General features: G+C 39.3%; 1 protein-coding gene and 1 long non-coding RNA gene across 9 annotated transcripts in view; one reads left to right on the top strand and one right to left on the bottom strand.

The window, feature by feature from the left end:
- LOC123609192 overlaps positions 1–18,928 on the bottom strand; it is a 119,002-nt gene that overhangs the window by 95,389 nt on the left and 4,685 nt on the right. The gene's annotated exons all lie outside the window — the stretch shown is intronic.
- On the top strand, positions 942–14,976 carry MTRF1L (mitochondrial translation release factor 1 like). Of its 3 annotated transcripts, none has more exons than XM_045500080.1 (7): positions 942–1,553; positions 7,020–7,099; positions 9,401–9,584; positions 10,073–10,236; positions 11,932–12,049; positions 13,383–13,519; positions 14,725–14,976. In XM_045500080.1, the coding sequence occupies exons 1-7, from the start codon at positions 1,295–1,297 to the stop codon at positions 14,920–14,922; spliced, it is 1,140 nt and encodes a 379-aa protein (XP_045356036.1). In that variant the 5' UTR covers positions 942–1,294; the 3' UTR covers positions 14,923–14,976. The 3 variants fall into 3 exon arrangements, with proteins under 3 accessions (XP_045356036.1, XP_045356039.1, XP_045356037.1); XM_045500081.1 differs by having other exon boundaries at positions 1,440–1,553; positions 9,426–9,584; XM_045500083.1 differs by lacking the exons at positions 13,383–13,519; positions 14,725–14,976 and adding an exon at positions 12,185–13,342 and having other exon boundaries at positions 1,269–1,553.

Below are 18,928 nucleotides of genomic sequence, written 5' to 3'. Positions count from 1 at the left end.
ACTGAGATGATTAGTTGGAGTTTTTAAGTAGCAAAACCTATTTCTGGTCTGTATTATTTGGAGAGACATCTCATCCCTCCACTTCACTTTGTATTTGTATGTGGAGCTCCAGAATGAATAGAGGCAATGCAAACGCATTCTACAAAAATTTTATACTTCATCTCAGTAGTGTTGAGTAGACGACTTAAGAATGACTTAACCTTGTCAAGGGCTCCTGTATTTACCTTTTTTTTTTTTTTTTTATATAAATCAATTGCAATTTTCAGTATTTCAGCTCTCTCAACAGTGAACACAGTAGACCCTGAGCAAGCCAGTTAGTGGGAGTTCCCAGTGAGTCAGCCCTTGTATCCCTAGGACTGTCTTGATTATACTTATTCCCTCATATCCATCCCACTGGTGGGTTGTAAAAAGATCTTTAGAGAAATGCAGAGCATTACGCCAATAAACCTCAGTATCCCTGGCACCAATCCGCTATCTTAAGGTTTTTGGAGAGAGAGAGATGGAGGCTGGGCTACCGAAGGTGGGACTATTAAGGCTTTGCTGCGCTGTGGTTTATAGGAACATAGAATCGCTCAATCTTTTTTAAAAGTAGCTAGCGATAACTAGAAGTGAGACCGGACTGGCAGGAGACTCGGGTGAGGAAGGAAGTTGTTTGAAAGCAAGTTACATGGCAGATAGAGGACAGGAAAGCAGATTTTGAGAAATCACTTTCACAGGTTGCCTTTGAGTACACTAGTCCTGTCCTCATTAATACGAGCCTTTACCCACCGCCGGAAAGAGAAACTTAAGCAGAAACGAAGGAAGAGGAGTAAGCACACATACACACACCGATGCCTATCCTACAATTCACTCTTGGAGACGAAAGGCCTGTGTTCTCAGCCCCGGTAGCGGACTACACTGCCCTCCGCTGCGGTACTCGAAATCCTCATTCAGTGCTTGGAAAATAAATCCTCGACGTCAGAAAACCGGGTGGCAACCTGCAACATCCCCCTTCCTGTCCAACACACCGCCCTGGTACATCCGAGACATTTCCGACCGCGCTTCTTAGAGGGGTCTCCCAGAATCACTCCGATCGCACCCCGCTCTGCCCCCTTCCGGCCGGCGCGCGCGTGGCGACATTTAAACGCTTGCCTGGAAGTTCCCACCGAGGCTTTCTGGAGGCCCCTTAAAACTGGCGCGTGCGCTGGGGTAGGTACGATCAGTTCTCGCCGGGTTTCCAAACTCCGCGCAGTGTCGCGAGATTCGCTATCCGAAACTTCCGGTTCTGGTCCGCCTCGGTGATTGCAGCTTGGCTATGCGGTCTCGGCTTCTGTTTAGTGCTGCCCGGTGTCTTCGGGCGCTCCGGGCTATTAGCCCGGCCCGTCGGCACCTAAAGTGCGGCAGCCTGCCGCTGGAGGAGCTGTTCGCCCCCGGCGGACCTTTGCGGACCTTCCTGGAGCGCCGGGCAAGGTGTGAAGCCCAGTTGCAGTTCGGGGGGTCTGAGCTGCTGGCGGTGGCCAAACTGCTGAGCGAGAAGGAGCAGGAGCTGCAGGAGACCGAGCATTTGCTACACGGTGAGGGCCGGGCCTAGGGGAACGGGATTCAAAGCCGATTCTTGACTCTTACTTTGCCTCGTCACCTAAGCCGCTGGTCAGGTGTCCATACCTCCCCAAGTTAGAAGTTCTTTACTCCGTTGCAACCCTTTTTGGCTTGGGTCGGAGGTCAAGGCATCACTGTGTGCGCTCTGACTCCATCCTCTCCCTTTTGAGCCCCTGTGCTCCCTGGACAGAATGCCCCGCCCCCTTTTACAAAATTTAAATTTATCGATTGTCTACTGGCCGAAGATCTTTAGCTTACCAGGGACAAATAAGGGACCATCCCTGTTACGTGCTTGACAGCAGGGTTTCTCAAAGGGACCAACTGGGATAGTGTCAAGAGAGGTGCATGCTAAAACTAGACTTTGGGCTCAGAATCTGAGACCTAGAAATATGCGTTTTTAACAAGTTTCCCAAGTGATTAGTGTGCATTCGAATCTGGATGGGTCCTAAGTTTCTGCATTTCTACAAGCCCCCCCATGAACCACACTTTGGCTAGCTTGACTCTAGAGAAGATGTATTCAAGGAGAGAAAATTAATACTACAGCTGAAAAGTGAGAACAGATAACTGAATAAACACCTAGGGAAAGCAAGAACTTGTTGGGAAGGTCTTGTGCAGTGATAAAGTTCCACCCTTAGAGGATATTAATAATGGTTTAACCTTTATTATTTTACTGTACTTCAGGCTTTGCTTAACTTTTTACGTATTAAATCACCCAGTTTACATATCAAACTGTGAAGTAGGTACTGTTAGCCTCATGTGACATAAGAGGAACATGAGGCATGGAGGTAAAATAACTGCTCAGGCTAAACAGCTTTTAAGGAATGGAGTTTGGATTGGACTGACTCCAGATCTCATGTTTTTAATCCCTGTACTCTTTGTTAACCAAGAAAGAAGAGAAGTTATGGGGAGTGGCAGGTTGAAACATTTTGTAAAGGTATGAAATACTAACCTAAAAAGGTTGATTTTTATCCTGTTGGCAGAAGGGAGCCAGCTGAAGCTTTTAGATTGGGGAGTGAATGCCAGAAATGGCTTACTTGCTTAGAAAGTTTTCTGTCTGGTAATCTGGAAGTCAGCCTGGAACGAGATTGCAGATGCTTGGAAAACAGAAGACTGAAGTCTAGTTGAGACTTAAGGAGAGTCTAAATCAGGTGATTTAAGAGAAAATGTGGCTTCCCAGAGTGGGGTTAAAAAAAGGATTTCTTAACCATACTAGGAAAAATACTTTGCAAGAAAAATAAAATTGATTTCATAGCTTAAGCCAAGCTTAAAAACCAAATGGATACACGGGTTAAATATTTTAAAAACCTAGCTGTAAAGAAGTAAACAGAATGTTAGAAAATTGTTACTGGGAGAACACAACTCAGCTTAATGATAGAAAATATCATTTAGCAACTCCTGAATTCTTACTTTATGTCAGACACTACTAATTACCCAGAAAATACAGAACTAGTTTTTAGGAGCTTGCAGTCTAGTGAAGAAGTAAAAATATATGTGAACAAGTGCTCGTTTTAATTTCTGCAATAAAGAGCAGTTATAAAAAGCAAAAGGAGTTATTTAAGTGGATTTCAAAGAGAATGCAGGAGGTTACCAAACAGTACGAGAAGGGGATTGAAGGCAGAGGTGGCCAGCAAGAAGAAGAAAGTACCAAATTGGAAGACATGATGTAGCAGGAGCATAGGGTAGGTATGGGAGTTGATAATGTCACAGAAACTTGAAACCAGAAACACAGTTCAGAACGCTGCATGACAAACTGGATTTGTTCCTACAGACTGTGAGAAGTTAGCACGTTTTTAAGCAGAGAAGTGACTTTTTTTTTTTTAATCATTTTTGAGAGAGAGAGACAGCACGAGTTGGGAGGGGCAGAGAGAAAGGGGGACACAGGATCTGAGCAGGCTCCAGGCTTTCAGCACAGAGCCCGATGTAGGGCTCAAACTCACGAACTATAAGATCATGACCTAAGCTGAAGTGAGATGCTAAACTGACAGAGCCACCCAGGCACTGCGAGAAATGACATCTTTTTTTTTTTTTTTTTTTCAACGTTTATTTATTTTTGGGACAGAGAGAGACAGAGCATGAACGGGGGAGGGGCAGAGAGAGAGGGAGACACAGAATCGGAAACAGGCTCCAGGCTCTGAGCCATCAGCCCAGAGCCTGATGCGGGGCTCGAACTCACGGACCGCGAGATCGTGACCTGGCTGAAGTCGGACGCTTAACCGACTGCGCCACCCAGGCGCCCCAGAAATGACATCTTTTGAAAGATTAATGTTGGTGTCAGTGTTTGAGAGTGAACTGGAGTATTCTCCAGGGACCCTGGTGGCTGAAAGGCCAGTGAGAAGGTAGTTGAAACCGTGCAAGAAAGAGGTGGTGGCAGGCATGGGCCACACTCACAAGACATTCTAACAATAGTCAGGATTTGGTGGCTTACGTCCCAAGAAGAGTGAAGGAGAGAATTCTAAGAAAAGTCTTAGGCTTCTGGGTTCAGAACATGAATGGTACTGTTAACTAAGATGAAAATATAAAAGTTGGATAAATTTTAGGAAAAAAAGATGTTTTGTGCCAAACAGGCAGCCATATTAAGCCAGGAGTACCTGTAAGGACATTCAGATGAAGAAATTCAGATAAAGATAATGGTCTAGAGAAAACACTACTGGCAGAGGAGAAAAACTGAGCCTGAATAATCGTATGAGAACTCAGCATATATTTGACAAAGTAAAGCTTAGAAGCAGATGAGAATACTCAGGAAGAAGTGGTTGAGAAAGAAACAAGACACTAACAAAGGTAGAAATACACAGTATTGGAGGAGCAGGCAGGACAAAGCTATAAAAGATCGAGAAAGAAAAGGCAGAGCTTTGGGACCCTGAACAAGATAAATGAAGCTGTAAACACCAATTAAAATGTCAAGGGATTGTTGATACTGGACTTAGAAAGGGCTCACCTTTTCAGCTCACACTGAAATAAGCCTTTACGTTTGGCAATTTTATCATGGGTGATTTTAATAAAAACGATGTCGGGGCACCTGGGTGGCTCAGTCAGTTAAGTGTCCGACTCTTGGTTTGGGCTCAAGTCATGATCTCATGGTTTGTGAGTTCAAGCCCTGCATCAGGCTCTGTACTGACAGCCTGGAACCTGCTTCGGATTCTGTGTTTCTCTCTCTCTCTCCCGCTCCCCAACTCATGCTGTCTTTGTCTCTCTCAAAATAAATAAATAAAACTTAAAAACAAGATGTTATTAATATGATTATGAAATCCAGTGTGACAACTAGAGAACTAAATGAGAATTAACACGAGAAATCGTAAACCTGGCATTGAATCTCCAGGAGTTTGGGACGGAAAAGCGGGGGGTGACAAGTGTTCACTTGAAGGGTTGAAGAGAACAAGAACCTTTACAGCAGGGAAAACATAAACATGTTGGTAGAGGAGAAGGCAGGCATGTGATAGGTGCCGAGTGAACATGTTGATTAATAACAGTGAATCAGAAAGAACTAGTATATTTCCACTGCCTACGAATAACCCCAGTCTAAACCCTCCAGAGCTTTGCTGTCTGGTAATAGTAGCCAGTGGCCACACAAGGCTACTAAGCACCAGTAATGTAGCTAGTCTGAATTGAGATGTGCTGTTAAGGATAACAGATTTCAAACACCTAATATAAAAAATAATTTTTGATGTTTTAAAGTACATGTTGAAATGATAATGTTTTACACATACTGCGTTAAATAAAATGTAGTATTAAAATTAAATTACTTCAAGACCTTATTTCTAATCCCCTTAGCCTTACAGAAGATGCAGAACTGAAAGTCACCTTAGAGGTCATCCAACCTAGCTCCTTCACTGTTGCTGAGATAATGGAGATTCAGAGAAGTTGGATATGTTGCCCTGAGAGAATCCTAGCAGTTGAACTAGGACTAGAATTCATTTTTCCTTTGTCTAATTCAACACATTTGCCATTTCACCACATTTTTCTGTGCAGAATTCCTGCCAAAATAATTTCCTGCCTTTCCACCAACACTCCGAATAGTTGCTTATCTCATTATTGCTGTTGCCATTTTCTCTCCTTGAGTTAATGCTTCTTTCCTTTTTCTGCCCATCCCAAAAATAAATGCAAAAACAGTCCTTTAGTGTGCTACCATTTTAATATTTAATCACAAAGTGTTTTAGATTGTAATTCTGTGTGAGTTTTCTCCCCTAGAAAAATATAAAGAAACTAAAATTATCTAAAATCCTGCCTTGAGGGCAGGTCTTACATATTATTATCTCCAGTTCCTAGTATAGCTGGTACTTAATCAGTGAACAAACATACAAACTGATACTTTGGAAGAGCCTGATCTTTCAACAAAGAAAGCTATTTGTAATAACTAAAGAAATTTCCCTTCTCTCCTTTCTATAGGTCGCATGTTGTCCATAGGATAGAGAAATGAGAAAATATATTTTGTAAGGTAAAAATGAAAACTCAGTATAAGAAAGTAAAAGCTAGTTGGGTGGGGGAGTACTTCATATAAACCTTCTGTAAACATTAGGGAAGATCTAAATGTGTGGTGGATATTTTATATTAATGAAATATTAGGTAAAGAGATAATAAATTTCTATTTTTTTATACAATTTTTTAATGTTTATTTTCAAGAGAGAGATAGAGCATGAGCAGGGGAAGGGAAGAGAGAGAAGGAGACACAGAATCCAAAGCAGGCTCCATCCAGGCTCTGAGCTGTCAGCACAGAGCCCGACATGGGGCTCAAACTCATGAACCATGAGCTCATGACCTGAGCCAAAGTCGGATGCTTAAGTGACTGAGCCACCCAGACACTCCTCTATTTTTTAATTCAGTTTGGTTTAACTGATGGAAACTTTAATTCCCCTTCTGGTCTGACGACTCAGTGAATTTGTTGTTGTGTAGTCTAAGTTGGAAAACTAAAACCATATTTGTTAACAGGAATATTTCATGGGGGTAGAATTATAGAATATTTCAATAGGTTCTTTATATTTTTCTGTAGATTCTTTTTTTTTCTTTTTTTTTTTTTTAACGTTTATTTAACGTTAGACAGAGCATGAACGGGGGAGGGTCAGAGAGAGAGGGAGACACAGAATTTGAAACAGGCTCCAGGCTCTGAGCTGTCAGCACAGAGCCTGATGTGGGGCTTGAACTCACGGACCGCGAGATCATGACCTGAGCCGAAGTCGGATGCTTAACCGACTGAGCCACCCAGGCGCCCCATCTGTAGATTCTTTTTAATCTTATGCTTCTGTCATCAGCAAAAAAGTTTGTTGTTTTTTCTTTTAAGCTACATGCTAATGAAAACTAATGCATACAGTGCTACTTTTAATTAATGGCAGTTATGAAAAGGACAAGAAAGACATTTTTCCCTTTGGCTACAATAATAAAATGAAGAGCTTGAATTCTGTTTAATTCCTTAATTAAGAAAAACTTAACCTACTGCCTTATTTCCATAGATGAAAATGAAGACTTAAGGAAACTTGCAGAGAATGAAATAACTTTATGCCAAAAACAAATAACTCAGCTGAAGCATCAGGTATGGTATCTGCAAAGAATAAAGATTCTGTGCTATTACTTCTAATGAATTTTATTTTAAGTTGATAAAAACAACTCAAGAAGTAACTAGCTTGTTAGTACTTAGAATTATAAACTTTTCTAAAGCAGGAAAAAGTATACTCCGGGTGGTGCTATTTTTATCATAATAAAAGGATCGGACAGCTGTGGAAAGAAAGGTGACTGCCATATTGATATGAGTTTTCCAAAAAGCAGTGGGATAAATATCAGTATTCTACTTCCCCTCTTTTGGTTTTTTAAAAGAGGTGAGGGGTAGATGGTGAGTAGAAACAGTTACAGAGCGGTGGTAGATTGTAAGCTCCTTGGCAGCAGAAATATTTTTCCTATCTTTGGCGCTATGAAAGTGCCAGACCTAGGATCGACCCTCAGCTTTTAGAACTGAATTATACTGCTTTGGTTTTACATATGGGAGAATATATAGGCATTAGATGAAGAGTAATCATTATTTTAATGTTTATTTATTTTGAGAGAGTGTGAGCAGGTGAGGGGCAGAGAAAGAGGGAGACACAGAATCTGAAGCAGGCTCCAGGCTCCGAGCTGTCAGCACAGAGCCCGTCTCAAACTGGGGAACAGTGAGATCATGACCTGAGCGAAGTAGGACGCTTAACCAACTGAGCCACCCAGGTGCCCCAAATGTAACCATTATTTTAAATTAGACCTAGTCTTTTATGCAGATTCTGCAAAGCAGAGCTTAAATATTTATAGTAGTTATCTCTGAGGATGTAAGTAAAAGAACATGCTATGGTGAGGAAGGAGCCCAGGAAAAGGGGGTGCTTCATTTAAAGATTACATTTCTTCTCTAGTCAAAAGTGGAACTCATCAAAAGTTAATGTCCTTACCACCCATTCCAGAGGGAAAGTTCCACCATGAAGTGAAGTCTCATATAACTTGCCTTCTTCCCATTTTCTAATATTTTTGTGAAATACAAGGACATATGTATTAAAGGTTTCTGTTCATTGACTAGTAGTTAACAAACACATAAATTCAACTAGTTACTCAAGATTTGAATGACCATGATGTACTGGTATAGGCTAGAGAGATGGAAAAGTAGTAACAACTATAGCTCCTAACCAACATAAAGTATGATACTTCACAATTCAGGCAGATCTGGGTTCAAATTCTAGTTCTTCCACTTTCTAGTTGTATGTTCTTGGGCAGTGAGATTATTCAACTAAATTAAGCTTAAACTTAGTGTTTACATCTTAACTAGAGCAAGATACTATCTTCCCAAGACTGATTTCAGAATTAAAGTATATAAAGTGCTTAACAGAGTGCTTGTCACATACTAAGAGACCAGTAAATGTTGGTAGCTTTTCTTATTTAACTCACCTAACGAAAGAAGCTTTTATTCTGCGTCCTCTTAATTAGTACATACTGAAGTGTGAAAGGTATATTGTCAGGGAAGGAGGACTGATCTAGGCACCTTGATTTGAGTTCTTCTGCCTGCTCTGCCAGAAGCTAACCTTTTTCTCTTTAGCAAGTCATTTAGTCTCTACAGCCTCATTTTCCTTTACATGCAAAAGGACCAGATCACACATCATCTCTAAGGGCCTTTTCAGTTCCAAAATTACAAATTTCTCTTCCAAAGTAAAGAAACTTAAAAAATAGAAACATACAATTTTAGTCTTTTTTTTTTCTTTTCTGCCATACTAGGCTATAGATTTCAAAAGGATAAGAGTTAGGATCTTCTTTTGCATCCTGCACACAGTATAGTGTCCTACTCACAACAAGCTCTGAATTATTAACCAAACAGAACTGACATAAAGTTTTACATAAACACCAAAAATAAACAAATTAGACCCATAAGTTTTATCTGGAACTTATAGCATTTATAATACAGTTGTAACATTATATTTTTTAGAAGTTATGCATTACTATATGGTTCTCATTGGCAAGATGGTTGAAGAGTAATCAGCAATATTTGTTTAGAGAAACTTTAAGTAATTCACTATTTAAATCCTGTTGCATCTTGGGGCGCCTGGGTGCCTCAGTCGGTTGAGCATCTGACTTTGGCGCAGGTCATGACTTCACGGTTCGGGAGTTCGAGCCCCGCGTCGGGCTCTGCTGAAAGCTCAGAGACTGGAGCCTGCTTTGGATTCTGCGTCTCCCTCTCTCTCTGCCCCTCCCCTGCTCGTGCTCTCTCTCTCTCAAAAATAAACATTAAAAAATTTTTTTTAAATCCTGCATCTAATCATTTAGTGGTTTTTTTTTAAGTTTTAAATAATTCCTAATTATAGGAGGGGTGATATTTTTGTATTTACAGATTATCTTACTTTTGGTTCCCTCAGAAGAAACAGATGAAAATGATTTGATCCTGGAGGTAACTGCAGGAGTTGGGGGTCAGGAGGCAATGTTGTTTACATCAGAGATGTTCGATATGTATCAGCAATATGCTGCATTTAAAAGATGGCATTTTGAAACCCTGGAATATTTTCCAAGTGAAATAGGTAAGTACACTGTTTAATTCATTTTGGGGAAAGAACATGTTTAATCTATCTACATGTGTCATATGATGATGTTTGGAAAGACCATAACTAAGCTTTAGAATTTATTGGTTAAGGAAGCTTACCTGACTTTATGTTTACCATTCACTTAATAATTTTGAATGCAAATATACCTGTTTTGAGTGGGCCTATAAAATACTAGTCATTCACTACTCACCACTGAATGATTAATGATCTTTTAAAAGTGCTCTTTTACACGTTATTGAATCAATTCATTAATACCATAAATACTTTATGTTTAGTGATTATTAGCAATAAAGGTATTAAGTGTTAAAACACTGGATATCTAGACTTGCTAAAGTATTTCAATGCTTTTATATTCTGTATGCTTATATTGGTTTGTAGCTCTTTTAAGTATATTTCAAGATGGTGGAAGTGATGATCAGTTGTTTATAAATGGCAATAATAATTGTTCACTCAATATTTTCAAGGTGGCCTTAGACATGCATCTGCCAGCATTGGGGGTATAGAGGCCTATAAGCACCTGAAATTTGAAGGTGGTGTACACAGAGTACAAAGAGTGCCAAAAACAGAGAAGCAAGGTCGCATCCATACCAGCACCATGACTGTGGCAATCTTACCCCAACCGACCGAGGTAAGGCATCAGTCTCCTCTCCTTGGAATCCTGCGCTCAGCACAGTGCCTTGCCCCCAGAGTAACAACTCACTTCACTGAACTGAATAACTCCTTTGCTCATCTTTGGCCTTTATCATGTATTTTGAGGGTTTAATAATCTCTTATCTCAGTCCAAAAAAATATCTTACAATAGATAGTTGGTAACAGTTAAAGATATATAAATGATCTAATGTTGCACTATTTATTAATTTTTGTCCGCCACTAAGTTTAGTTATTGTAAGACCATCTCAGTAGGAGAAACAGTAGTACCCTACTTTAAATAGGATTTAATACTGATTACCCTTCATAATGATTTTTGTTTTGTCTGACTTTCCCAGAGCGTAGATAGAAGAATTCTATTTTAACAAGGGTTAAGAGAACTGCTACTTCATAACCCAGTTGCATTAAAATGCAAATACATTGGGCGCCTCGGTGGCTCAGTCGGTCAAGCATTAAGCATCCAGCTCTGGATTTCAGCTCAGCTCATGATCTCATGGTTCGTGGGTTTGAGCCCAGTGTCAGGCTCTGCACTAACAGCACAGAGCTGCTCAGGATTCTCTCCCCTTTTTCTCTGCCCCTCCTCCCTACTCTCTCTCAAAATAAATAAATAAACTTCAAAAAGATGGAAGTATATTGTTACAGTGCTCATAATGAGTATACTTTATTCTCACAAGCACATTCTCAGTCTATATGGTATTTGTAAAATAAATAAATTACATCCCTTTTGCTGAAAGTGATAGGAAATATATGACTTGTTTTTCAGGATGAAGTATGAATGATTTGAGGAAACGAAAGTTTAATTGAGGTTTCTTTTAACTTGGGGGAAGGTGCTAGTTGACTCTTTAAGTTCCTTTCTTTAATCTATACATGAAGCCTAGATGAGGCACAGAACAGTTAAGGAAGAGCCTGATATTAGTTGCTTTGGTTTAAGTATTTTGAAGACAGTAGTAGTTCAGGAAAAGATGGACTGAAGTCCATATTTAATGCTTCTAGCAACCATACAAGGAGCACATAGGGAGACACAGAGGGCCTGTGAATGGTAGGAGTCCTGTTGTCAGAGTGCGGACCTGTTGCAGAATGGTCCACAGTAGTTCATGAAATAGAGCTTTTTAACATCTGGTGCTTCTGATGGCGACTTCCAGGACAGAGCATTATGCTGATGTCAGATCCCAGCTATGTATGACTTCTTGGCTTTTTTGCCTTTTGCTGTTTCCATCTGCCTGTCCTAAGTCCCCCTTTATTTAAAATTAAACAAAATAAGCCTTCCCATAATTCTTAAGCTAGCAGTGTTTTGTTTTTTTTTTTCCTGTGTTAAAGTCTTTTTTAACTCAGAAATAACCCACAAAAGCTCACTTTAATTCCTATATTCACATTTCTAGTATTAGCTAAGTTCTTCTGTTCATGTATTAAGGAAGAGGGTAATTAACAGAGAAGTCCAGTTTTTGAGGATTAGGGAGGGTTTGTTTTTGTTTTGTATTATATTTTGATCTACTTTTCCAAAAAAGAGGTGTTTTAAAAAATGGTATCCTTCCAACTTTTCTATCCTTAAAATTAAAACTTCTCAATCTTATAATTCTATGACATGTAATTATACACATAAATGGATAGTTCTTGCCCTTGAACAGTTCACATACATGTGATATTTTTAAATCCCAACTTTGCCTCTTATGTATAGATCAATCTGGTAATTAATCCCAAAGATTTGAGAATTGATACTAAACGAGCCAGTGGAGCTGGAGGACAGCATGTAAATACCACGGACAGTGCTGTCCGGATAGTTCATCTTCCAACAGGTATGTCCTTATTTCTTCAACATAAAACTTTGAAGAAAGAAAACAAATTCTGATTAACTTGACTGATTTTCCATTGTAATAGATCCTCAGTTACCAGAATATATACTACTCAAGATTATTAAATACTTTATTTAGATTAGAATCCTTAGATGAAACTCTGCAGGATAATTGCAAAAGCCAGGAAGACGGAGGGACCTAAGCCCAGAGAATTTCCGTACAGGTGACGATGAGGAAAAGGTGTGAACAGTCGTGCAGGTAGCTTCCTCAACTTCATACTTGGTAAATGTCACTATTAAAAGAAAATCCAGGGTGCTGGCTGGCTCAATCTGTAGAGCATGCAACTCTTGATAGCAGGGTCATGTGTTCAAGCCCCATATTGGGTGTGGAGCCTATTTAAAATTGTTTAAATTTAAATAAATAAGTAAAAAAAATCCTCAGAATGAAGTCACTATCATGGGTTCTTCTTTATCAGAAAATGCTCAAAATCACTAGTTCCTAGCTTTCTTTGAAGGGAGGAGGACATGGACTTCCTTGCGAAAATGAAAGCTTGGACTTGCTTTCTCAGAAACATGCTCACATGCACAGTTCTGCCCATAACTTCCAGGGCTGCTGCTCCATGAAGTCCATCCACAAACCTCCAGCAGTTCTACTGGAGATACACAGGGGAACTGTGTCTAAATATTTCTTAAGTCTTCAATATACTCTTAAGTGGAACTAAATGTGATTTACAATTATTACTGCAGTGATTTACATGTGATAAAGAGCAGATGGACAGCAAACTTCAGATACCTAGAAAGAATACACTGTGATCTCAAATAGGCATAATTCCCATGGATCAGTAGTGTTGAACACGAGCGATTGGTAGGTTTTTCCTTTTTAAAATTTGAGGAAGGCCTCAAGTTAAACTTTAAGATGATGTCTTATATACTATATAAAAAGGAATAGGAAAAATAGATGAAACTCCTCACAAAAATATTAATTGTGCCTATCTCTATTAGGACTAACTTTTTTTTGTTTCGGTGATGACAAATAGCAACTTAAAAAAATATATGGTTGCTAGTTAAGGGTATGGAAAAACAATCCTTATTAAATGAGTAATGATTTTTGTTTAGTATGTATGCCTTCAATACGAATGTATTTGCACTATAGCTCAAGCTTCAATTTTTAGTTTTCTGAGAACTCTTTAGTTATTTTAGTTTATAGTCTTCCTTTTTTATTAGAGTTGTGTTTTTTTTGCCTCATAAAGGAAGAAGAAAAAGAAGGAAAAAGTATTTCTTGATAATAAATGAAGATTTTCCTATTAAAACTGTTCAATTCTCATGACACTATTCAGGTGTTGTTTCTGAATGCCAACAAGAGAGATCTCAACTGAAAAATAGAGAGATGGCTATGAAAAAGCTACGTGCAAAACTGTACAGCATGCATCTAGAAGAAGAAACAAATAAAAGATACAGTGCTAGAAAGATTCAGGTAAAACTTAATTTAAAACATGCTCTGAAAGGGGTGCCTAGGTGGCTCAGTCTATTGAGCATCTGACTCTTGATTTAGGCTCAGGTCATGAACTCAGGGTTTTGGGATTGAGCCCTGTGTCGAGCTCTGCACTGAGCCTGGAGCCTGCTTCGGATTCTCTCTCCCTCTGCCTCTTGCCCCTTCCCCACTTGCACACTCTCATGTGCTCTCCCTCTCTAAAATAATTTAAAAAATGCTCTGAAGGATAAAAATATAAAAATAAGATAACCCAGTTTTTATATATGCTGAAACTGTTTCAGTGTATTTGTTAAAATAAGGAAAGAATTCAAGTAGGTCAACAGAGGGTTATATGTGTTTCATAATAATCTTAAACCTCTGCCCTGGTTTCTATATTCAAGGGCTTTGTTTCCTCAGATTTTTTTTTAATGTTTTATTATTTATTTTTGAGAGAGACAGAGTGAGAGTGGGGGAGGGGCGAAGAGAGAGGAAAACACAGAATCTGAAGCAGGCTCTAGGCCCTGAGCTGTCAGCACAGAGCGTGACCTGGGGCTCGAACTCATGAACTGCAAGATCATGACCTGAGCCGAAGTCAGACACTTAATTGACTGAGCCAACTACCCAGGCGCCCCTGTTTTCTCAGATTTTTAACCAAAGTTACTAAAAAAGGATATATGGAATCCCCATTTTGAATCCTTTGAAAATTATGGGAGTCGGAAAGCAAACTGAATTTATTTTCTTCCAGTTTGGCATTTAATTTTACAACCACCTTGCCCTTTATTAATTCCTTTTTCTGGGAATTCATCACTGTCCTCATTGAAAATGACCAGATTAATTCACAGATATATATGGCTACCATTTGAATGCTAACTGTGCTAGGCTGTATGTTTATATCATCACTGTGTTGTAGGTATTATTTGTATTTTATGGATGGGGAAACTAAAGTTTAAATAAATGTCTGAAGTTGTAGAGCATTGAAATGGCAGAAAGAAGATCAAATGCTATAAATCTGTCTCACTTTAAAGCCAGTACTCTTTTCTTTTTCTATTACGTCCCATGTTATTTGAGGATTCAAAATGTTTGAAACTTGGTTCTTATATTGTGTTTCAGATTATAAACAAAGAGCTTAATCTCCAGGTAACTTAAATTTGTAGGTTTAGTTGCTTTGAATCTAACTGTATCTTATGTCTTCATATATATCTGTATAGGTTGGAACCAAAGGAAGGTCAGAGAAAATAAGAACATATAATTTTCCACAGAACCGGGTCACAGATCACAGAATAAATAAGTCACTTCATGATCTTGAAACTTTCATGCAAGGGGAATATCTACTGGATGAACTCGTACGGTCATTGAAGGACTACGCTGATTATGAATCTTTAGTAGAAATTATTTCCAAAACGTAAATTAATTTATTATTAAAGACTTATAGCTTATAAAAATTCTACCACAGCAGATTACATTGTGTGTAAATACCAGTATTCTCTTAAAAAACATGAGTTAATACATTTGGAAGTAATGTGTGTATTTTAAAGACATAATTTATATGAATCTCTCAATATATTAGTAAAAAAATGTACAATACAATCATGACTCTGCTTATATATTTTGGACTCTTATGTGAAGTATACAAACAAAGCAAAAACAGTATTTTGTTTTCTTTACTGTAAAATGTTTAGCAAATGATCAAACATAAAAGAAATACAATAAATATTGTATTCGTCAAAGTCCAGTCAAGAGACAGAAACCAGACCATGAATTTGAACAGGGATAATTTGGGTACAAAGAATTTTTAACTGGTAATAGGATAAGCTATAAGGGGATAAGCGAGAACTCATGCACTGTGAATGAGAAGAGTGTCCCCAAGGAAAGAACACCCTTCGAAGGAGCTTCCCTTCCCCCAGGGAAGAGTCAGGACTACTGGAGAGAGCATGGCTTTGGCCTACTTGATGACAGAAAGGCTCCCTGGGCTGCCCTGAGCCAGAGCTGGTCTGCAGGTGGTGGTGGATCAGGCTTTGCAAACAGGACCTCAAACCCTCTGGAATGACAAACCAGCAGTCTCCCACCAAGGTGTCAGAGAAACTTGTTGGACGGTTAAGTATCAGTTTGTGTCTGCATTAGTCAGGGTTCTCCAGAGAAACCGAACCAGTAGGATGTGGGAGATTTATTAGGAGGAACTGGCTCATGTGATTACGGCAAGTGGCAAGTCCAAAACCTGCAATGTGACCTAGCAGGCTGGAGACAGCCACAGGAACTGATGCTGTGTTCCAGTCCAAAAGCAGTCTGCTGGAGAAGTCTCTCTTGCCCAAGGGAGGCCAGTCTTTTTTTTTTATTTTCAGGCCTTCAACTGATTGGATGAAGCCATCCACCTTATGGAGGACATTCTGCTTTGCTCAAAGTTCATTGATTTAAATGTTAATTTCATGTAAAAACACCTTACAGAAACCCAGGGTAATGTGGACTAAGTATCCTGGCACCCTGTTGACACATGGGCCAAGAGCACCCCCCCCCCCCCCCCCCCCGCAGCTGTGCCCTAGATGAGAAACGGGAGAAGCCTGTCCCTCTACCACCCCCTACTGACAAAACTTGGTACCAAACAGGTCCAGCTGCAGTATTCGGAAGTGGAGTGATGAAGGGTAAATTTGTTGCTGAGAGGCAACAATTTGGTAACTGACCTAAATACCCATATGCATTACCTAGTTTCAATAATTGATACGTTTTCATATATTCTTGGTGTTAGAAGTTACAAGTATTGTTACATTGTTAAATATTTCCACTTGCATTGTTAAAAATAAGGATACTATATTCTATTATTAATATGTATTCTATAATATATTCTACTTAATCATTTATTATCACATGTAACAAAATTCTCAGTAGTTTCCTAAAATCTTCAAATACCCAATTCAGATCCTCCCAATTCTCCCCCAAATGCCTTAACTGGCTTCTTCAGACCAGGATCCAACTAAGGATCCCATATGGAATCTGCTGGTTACATTGTGTAAGTTTAGAATAGCCCTGCCAACTGCTGCCCCCTCTTTTTTTCATGACATTGCAATGAATTTGCATTTGAGAAGATCAGGCTACTACAGTGTCATTTAATTCCTCAAGTCACAGTATTTCCTACAAACTGGAAGTTGGAGCTTAACACTCAGCTAGTTTTGCATACTCTCTCCCTTTCCTCTGATTTAGCATTTTTGTCATTAAAATATATACCAAATAAGCCAAGTTTGAATGCTCTGATGTGCTGAGATGTATTTGATTCTCTAAAATACATGGACAGATGAGAAAAATGACTTCACCCTTGTGAAAGGAGAAGAATTTATTGTTGAAAGTGAGCTTAAAGCTAAATCAGTATCATCTTTTTTTTTTATAATTAAAGTTTATTTACTGTGAGTGAGCACATGTGCAAGCAGGGGAGGGGCAGAGAAAGAAGGAGAGGGAGAATCCCAAGCAGGCTCCGTGCTGTCAGCCTGACTCTCGAGGCTCGATTTCAAGAACCACGAGATCATGATGTGAGCCAAACAGTCCAATGCTCAACCGACTGAGCCACCCAGGTGTCCCTAAATCAGTAGAATCTTTATCAGTATTTTTTCATCATAAGATTTAAAAGAAGTTTAGTGGCTCTTATTTTCCATAGGAGTCCTGGTTATGATCAGCTCTTTTCTGAGAAGACAGACTCCAGGGAATTGGGGTCTAAAAGGGAAGAAAGCCTGGGAATGTCTGCTTGAGGCTACACAGCTGTGAAAGACCTCTTGGTGTTGAGGGCAACAGAGATTAAAAAGTGCTTACTGTGCTTGATAAAGAAATACGAGGGGTGCCTGGGTGGCTCGGTCGGTTAAGCGTCTCACTTCGGCTCAGGTCATTATCTCACAGTTCGCAGGTTCGAGCCCCACATCAGGCTCTGTGCTGACAGTTCAGATTCTGTATCTCCCCCTCTCTCTACCCCTCCCCAGCTCATGCTCTTTCTCTGTCTCAAATATAAGTAAATGTTAAAAAAAAGAAACAAACAAACAGGAGGGGCACCTGAGTGACTCAGTCGGTTAAGCATCTGACTTCAGCTCAGGTCATGATCCCACAGTTCGTGGGTTCAAGCTCTGTGTGTCGGGCTCTGTGCTAACAGTGTGGAGCCTGGAGCCTGCTTCAGATTCTTTGTCTCCCTCCCTCTCTCTTGTGTGCACATGCTCACTCTCTCCCTGAAAAATAAATATTAAAAAAAAAAAAAAAAACAGGAGACATGCCCATGGTTCTTCCATGGTGTATGTGCTCCTTACTGCAAGGAAGAGTAGTAAATTCAATGTGTTTAACTACAAGGAGCGGAAGGGAGAGTAGGGGAGGGGAAAGAATTACAGGAAAGGTCAGTTACCCATAAGGAGAGAAAGGCTGGAAATGCTGATTCTAGTTTTTGAAAACATGAAATTAACTAAGGACTACAATTATGAGAATAGCTCTATCTAGTAGATAATGTTAATTTTATAGTAGTTACAACAAAGTAGAATTTCTAGAGAAATAAAATGACTTAATTATTAAGGTTATGTGATGAAAGGGTTAAAGAATTAGAAGCCATTCCATTAATTCCCAAACTGCATGCTTTTCTCTATTTGTTGAACCTACAGTAATCTAAATTCTTATAAGCATATGTTCTACACAAATTTAAAAGTATATCATTGTGAGGTAATGTGTTTCCTCTTTCTTAAGTCAACCTGTATTAGCCAAATTTCCTCTAGAGCCCTAGCTTGTACTAACCTTCAGAGTAATTTGTTTCACCTTATTCTTTAAGAAATAGCAGGTTTACTATTTACTGAGAAAACTCAGTAAAGACAGGTATTAATTTTAAAACTGGCCAAAGGTTATCAAATACATCAGAGAATTTGAATTTCCCTTGTAACATTCTGTTCATGAAGGACACTCTACCTTCACAAGCACATTTGATGAAAACAGCTTTCCATGACCTATGCAACTCAAGAATACACCAAGACTTGTTAATTAGACCACAGGCAATCCTGCATAAGGTCCATGTAAGATGTGTTTCCCAGTTTGTGTCTTTTAGGTCTTTCGGGTTTCCTTTTTGAATGAAAGGGATATATCTTTGTTAACTGAATATTACAACATATTATTACTTAATTTCTCTTTACCTCTTCTAATAGGCGATAATTAGAAAAGTTGGACTGAGATTGTGAAGAGTCTTGACTATTGAATTTCATTCTGTAAACGAGAGAAGCTCTTAAAAGTTTAGTTATCCGCACCCCCCCAACCCACTCCACTTCCTCACTCCCTGCCCCATGGGAAAAGGTCTGATAGCTGTATTAATGAAGGTGGAAAAGAACTTTTGATCAATTTTTAAACTTCCTGTCCATTAGAACATCACGGTTGGTTGGTTAGAGAAGAAATCATAATACCTAGGTAATTCTA

Source organism: Leopardus geoffroyi, chromosome B2 (genome assembly GCF_018350155.1).
Source record: "Leopardus geoffroyi isolate Oge1 chromosome B2, O.geoffroyi_Oge1_pat1.0, whole genome shotgun sequence".
In the NCBI taxonomy this organism is placed as follows: domain Eukaryota; kingdom Metazoa; phylum Chordata; class Mammalia; order Carnivora; family Felidae; genus Leopardus; species Leopardus geoffroyi.
Note: the sequence above shows the minus strand (reverse complement) of the source record. Positions and strands in the feature narration are given on the sequence as shown.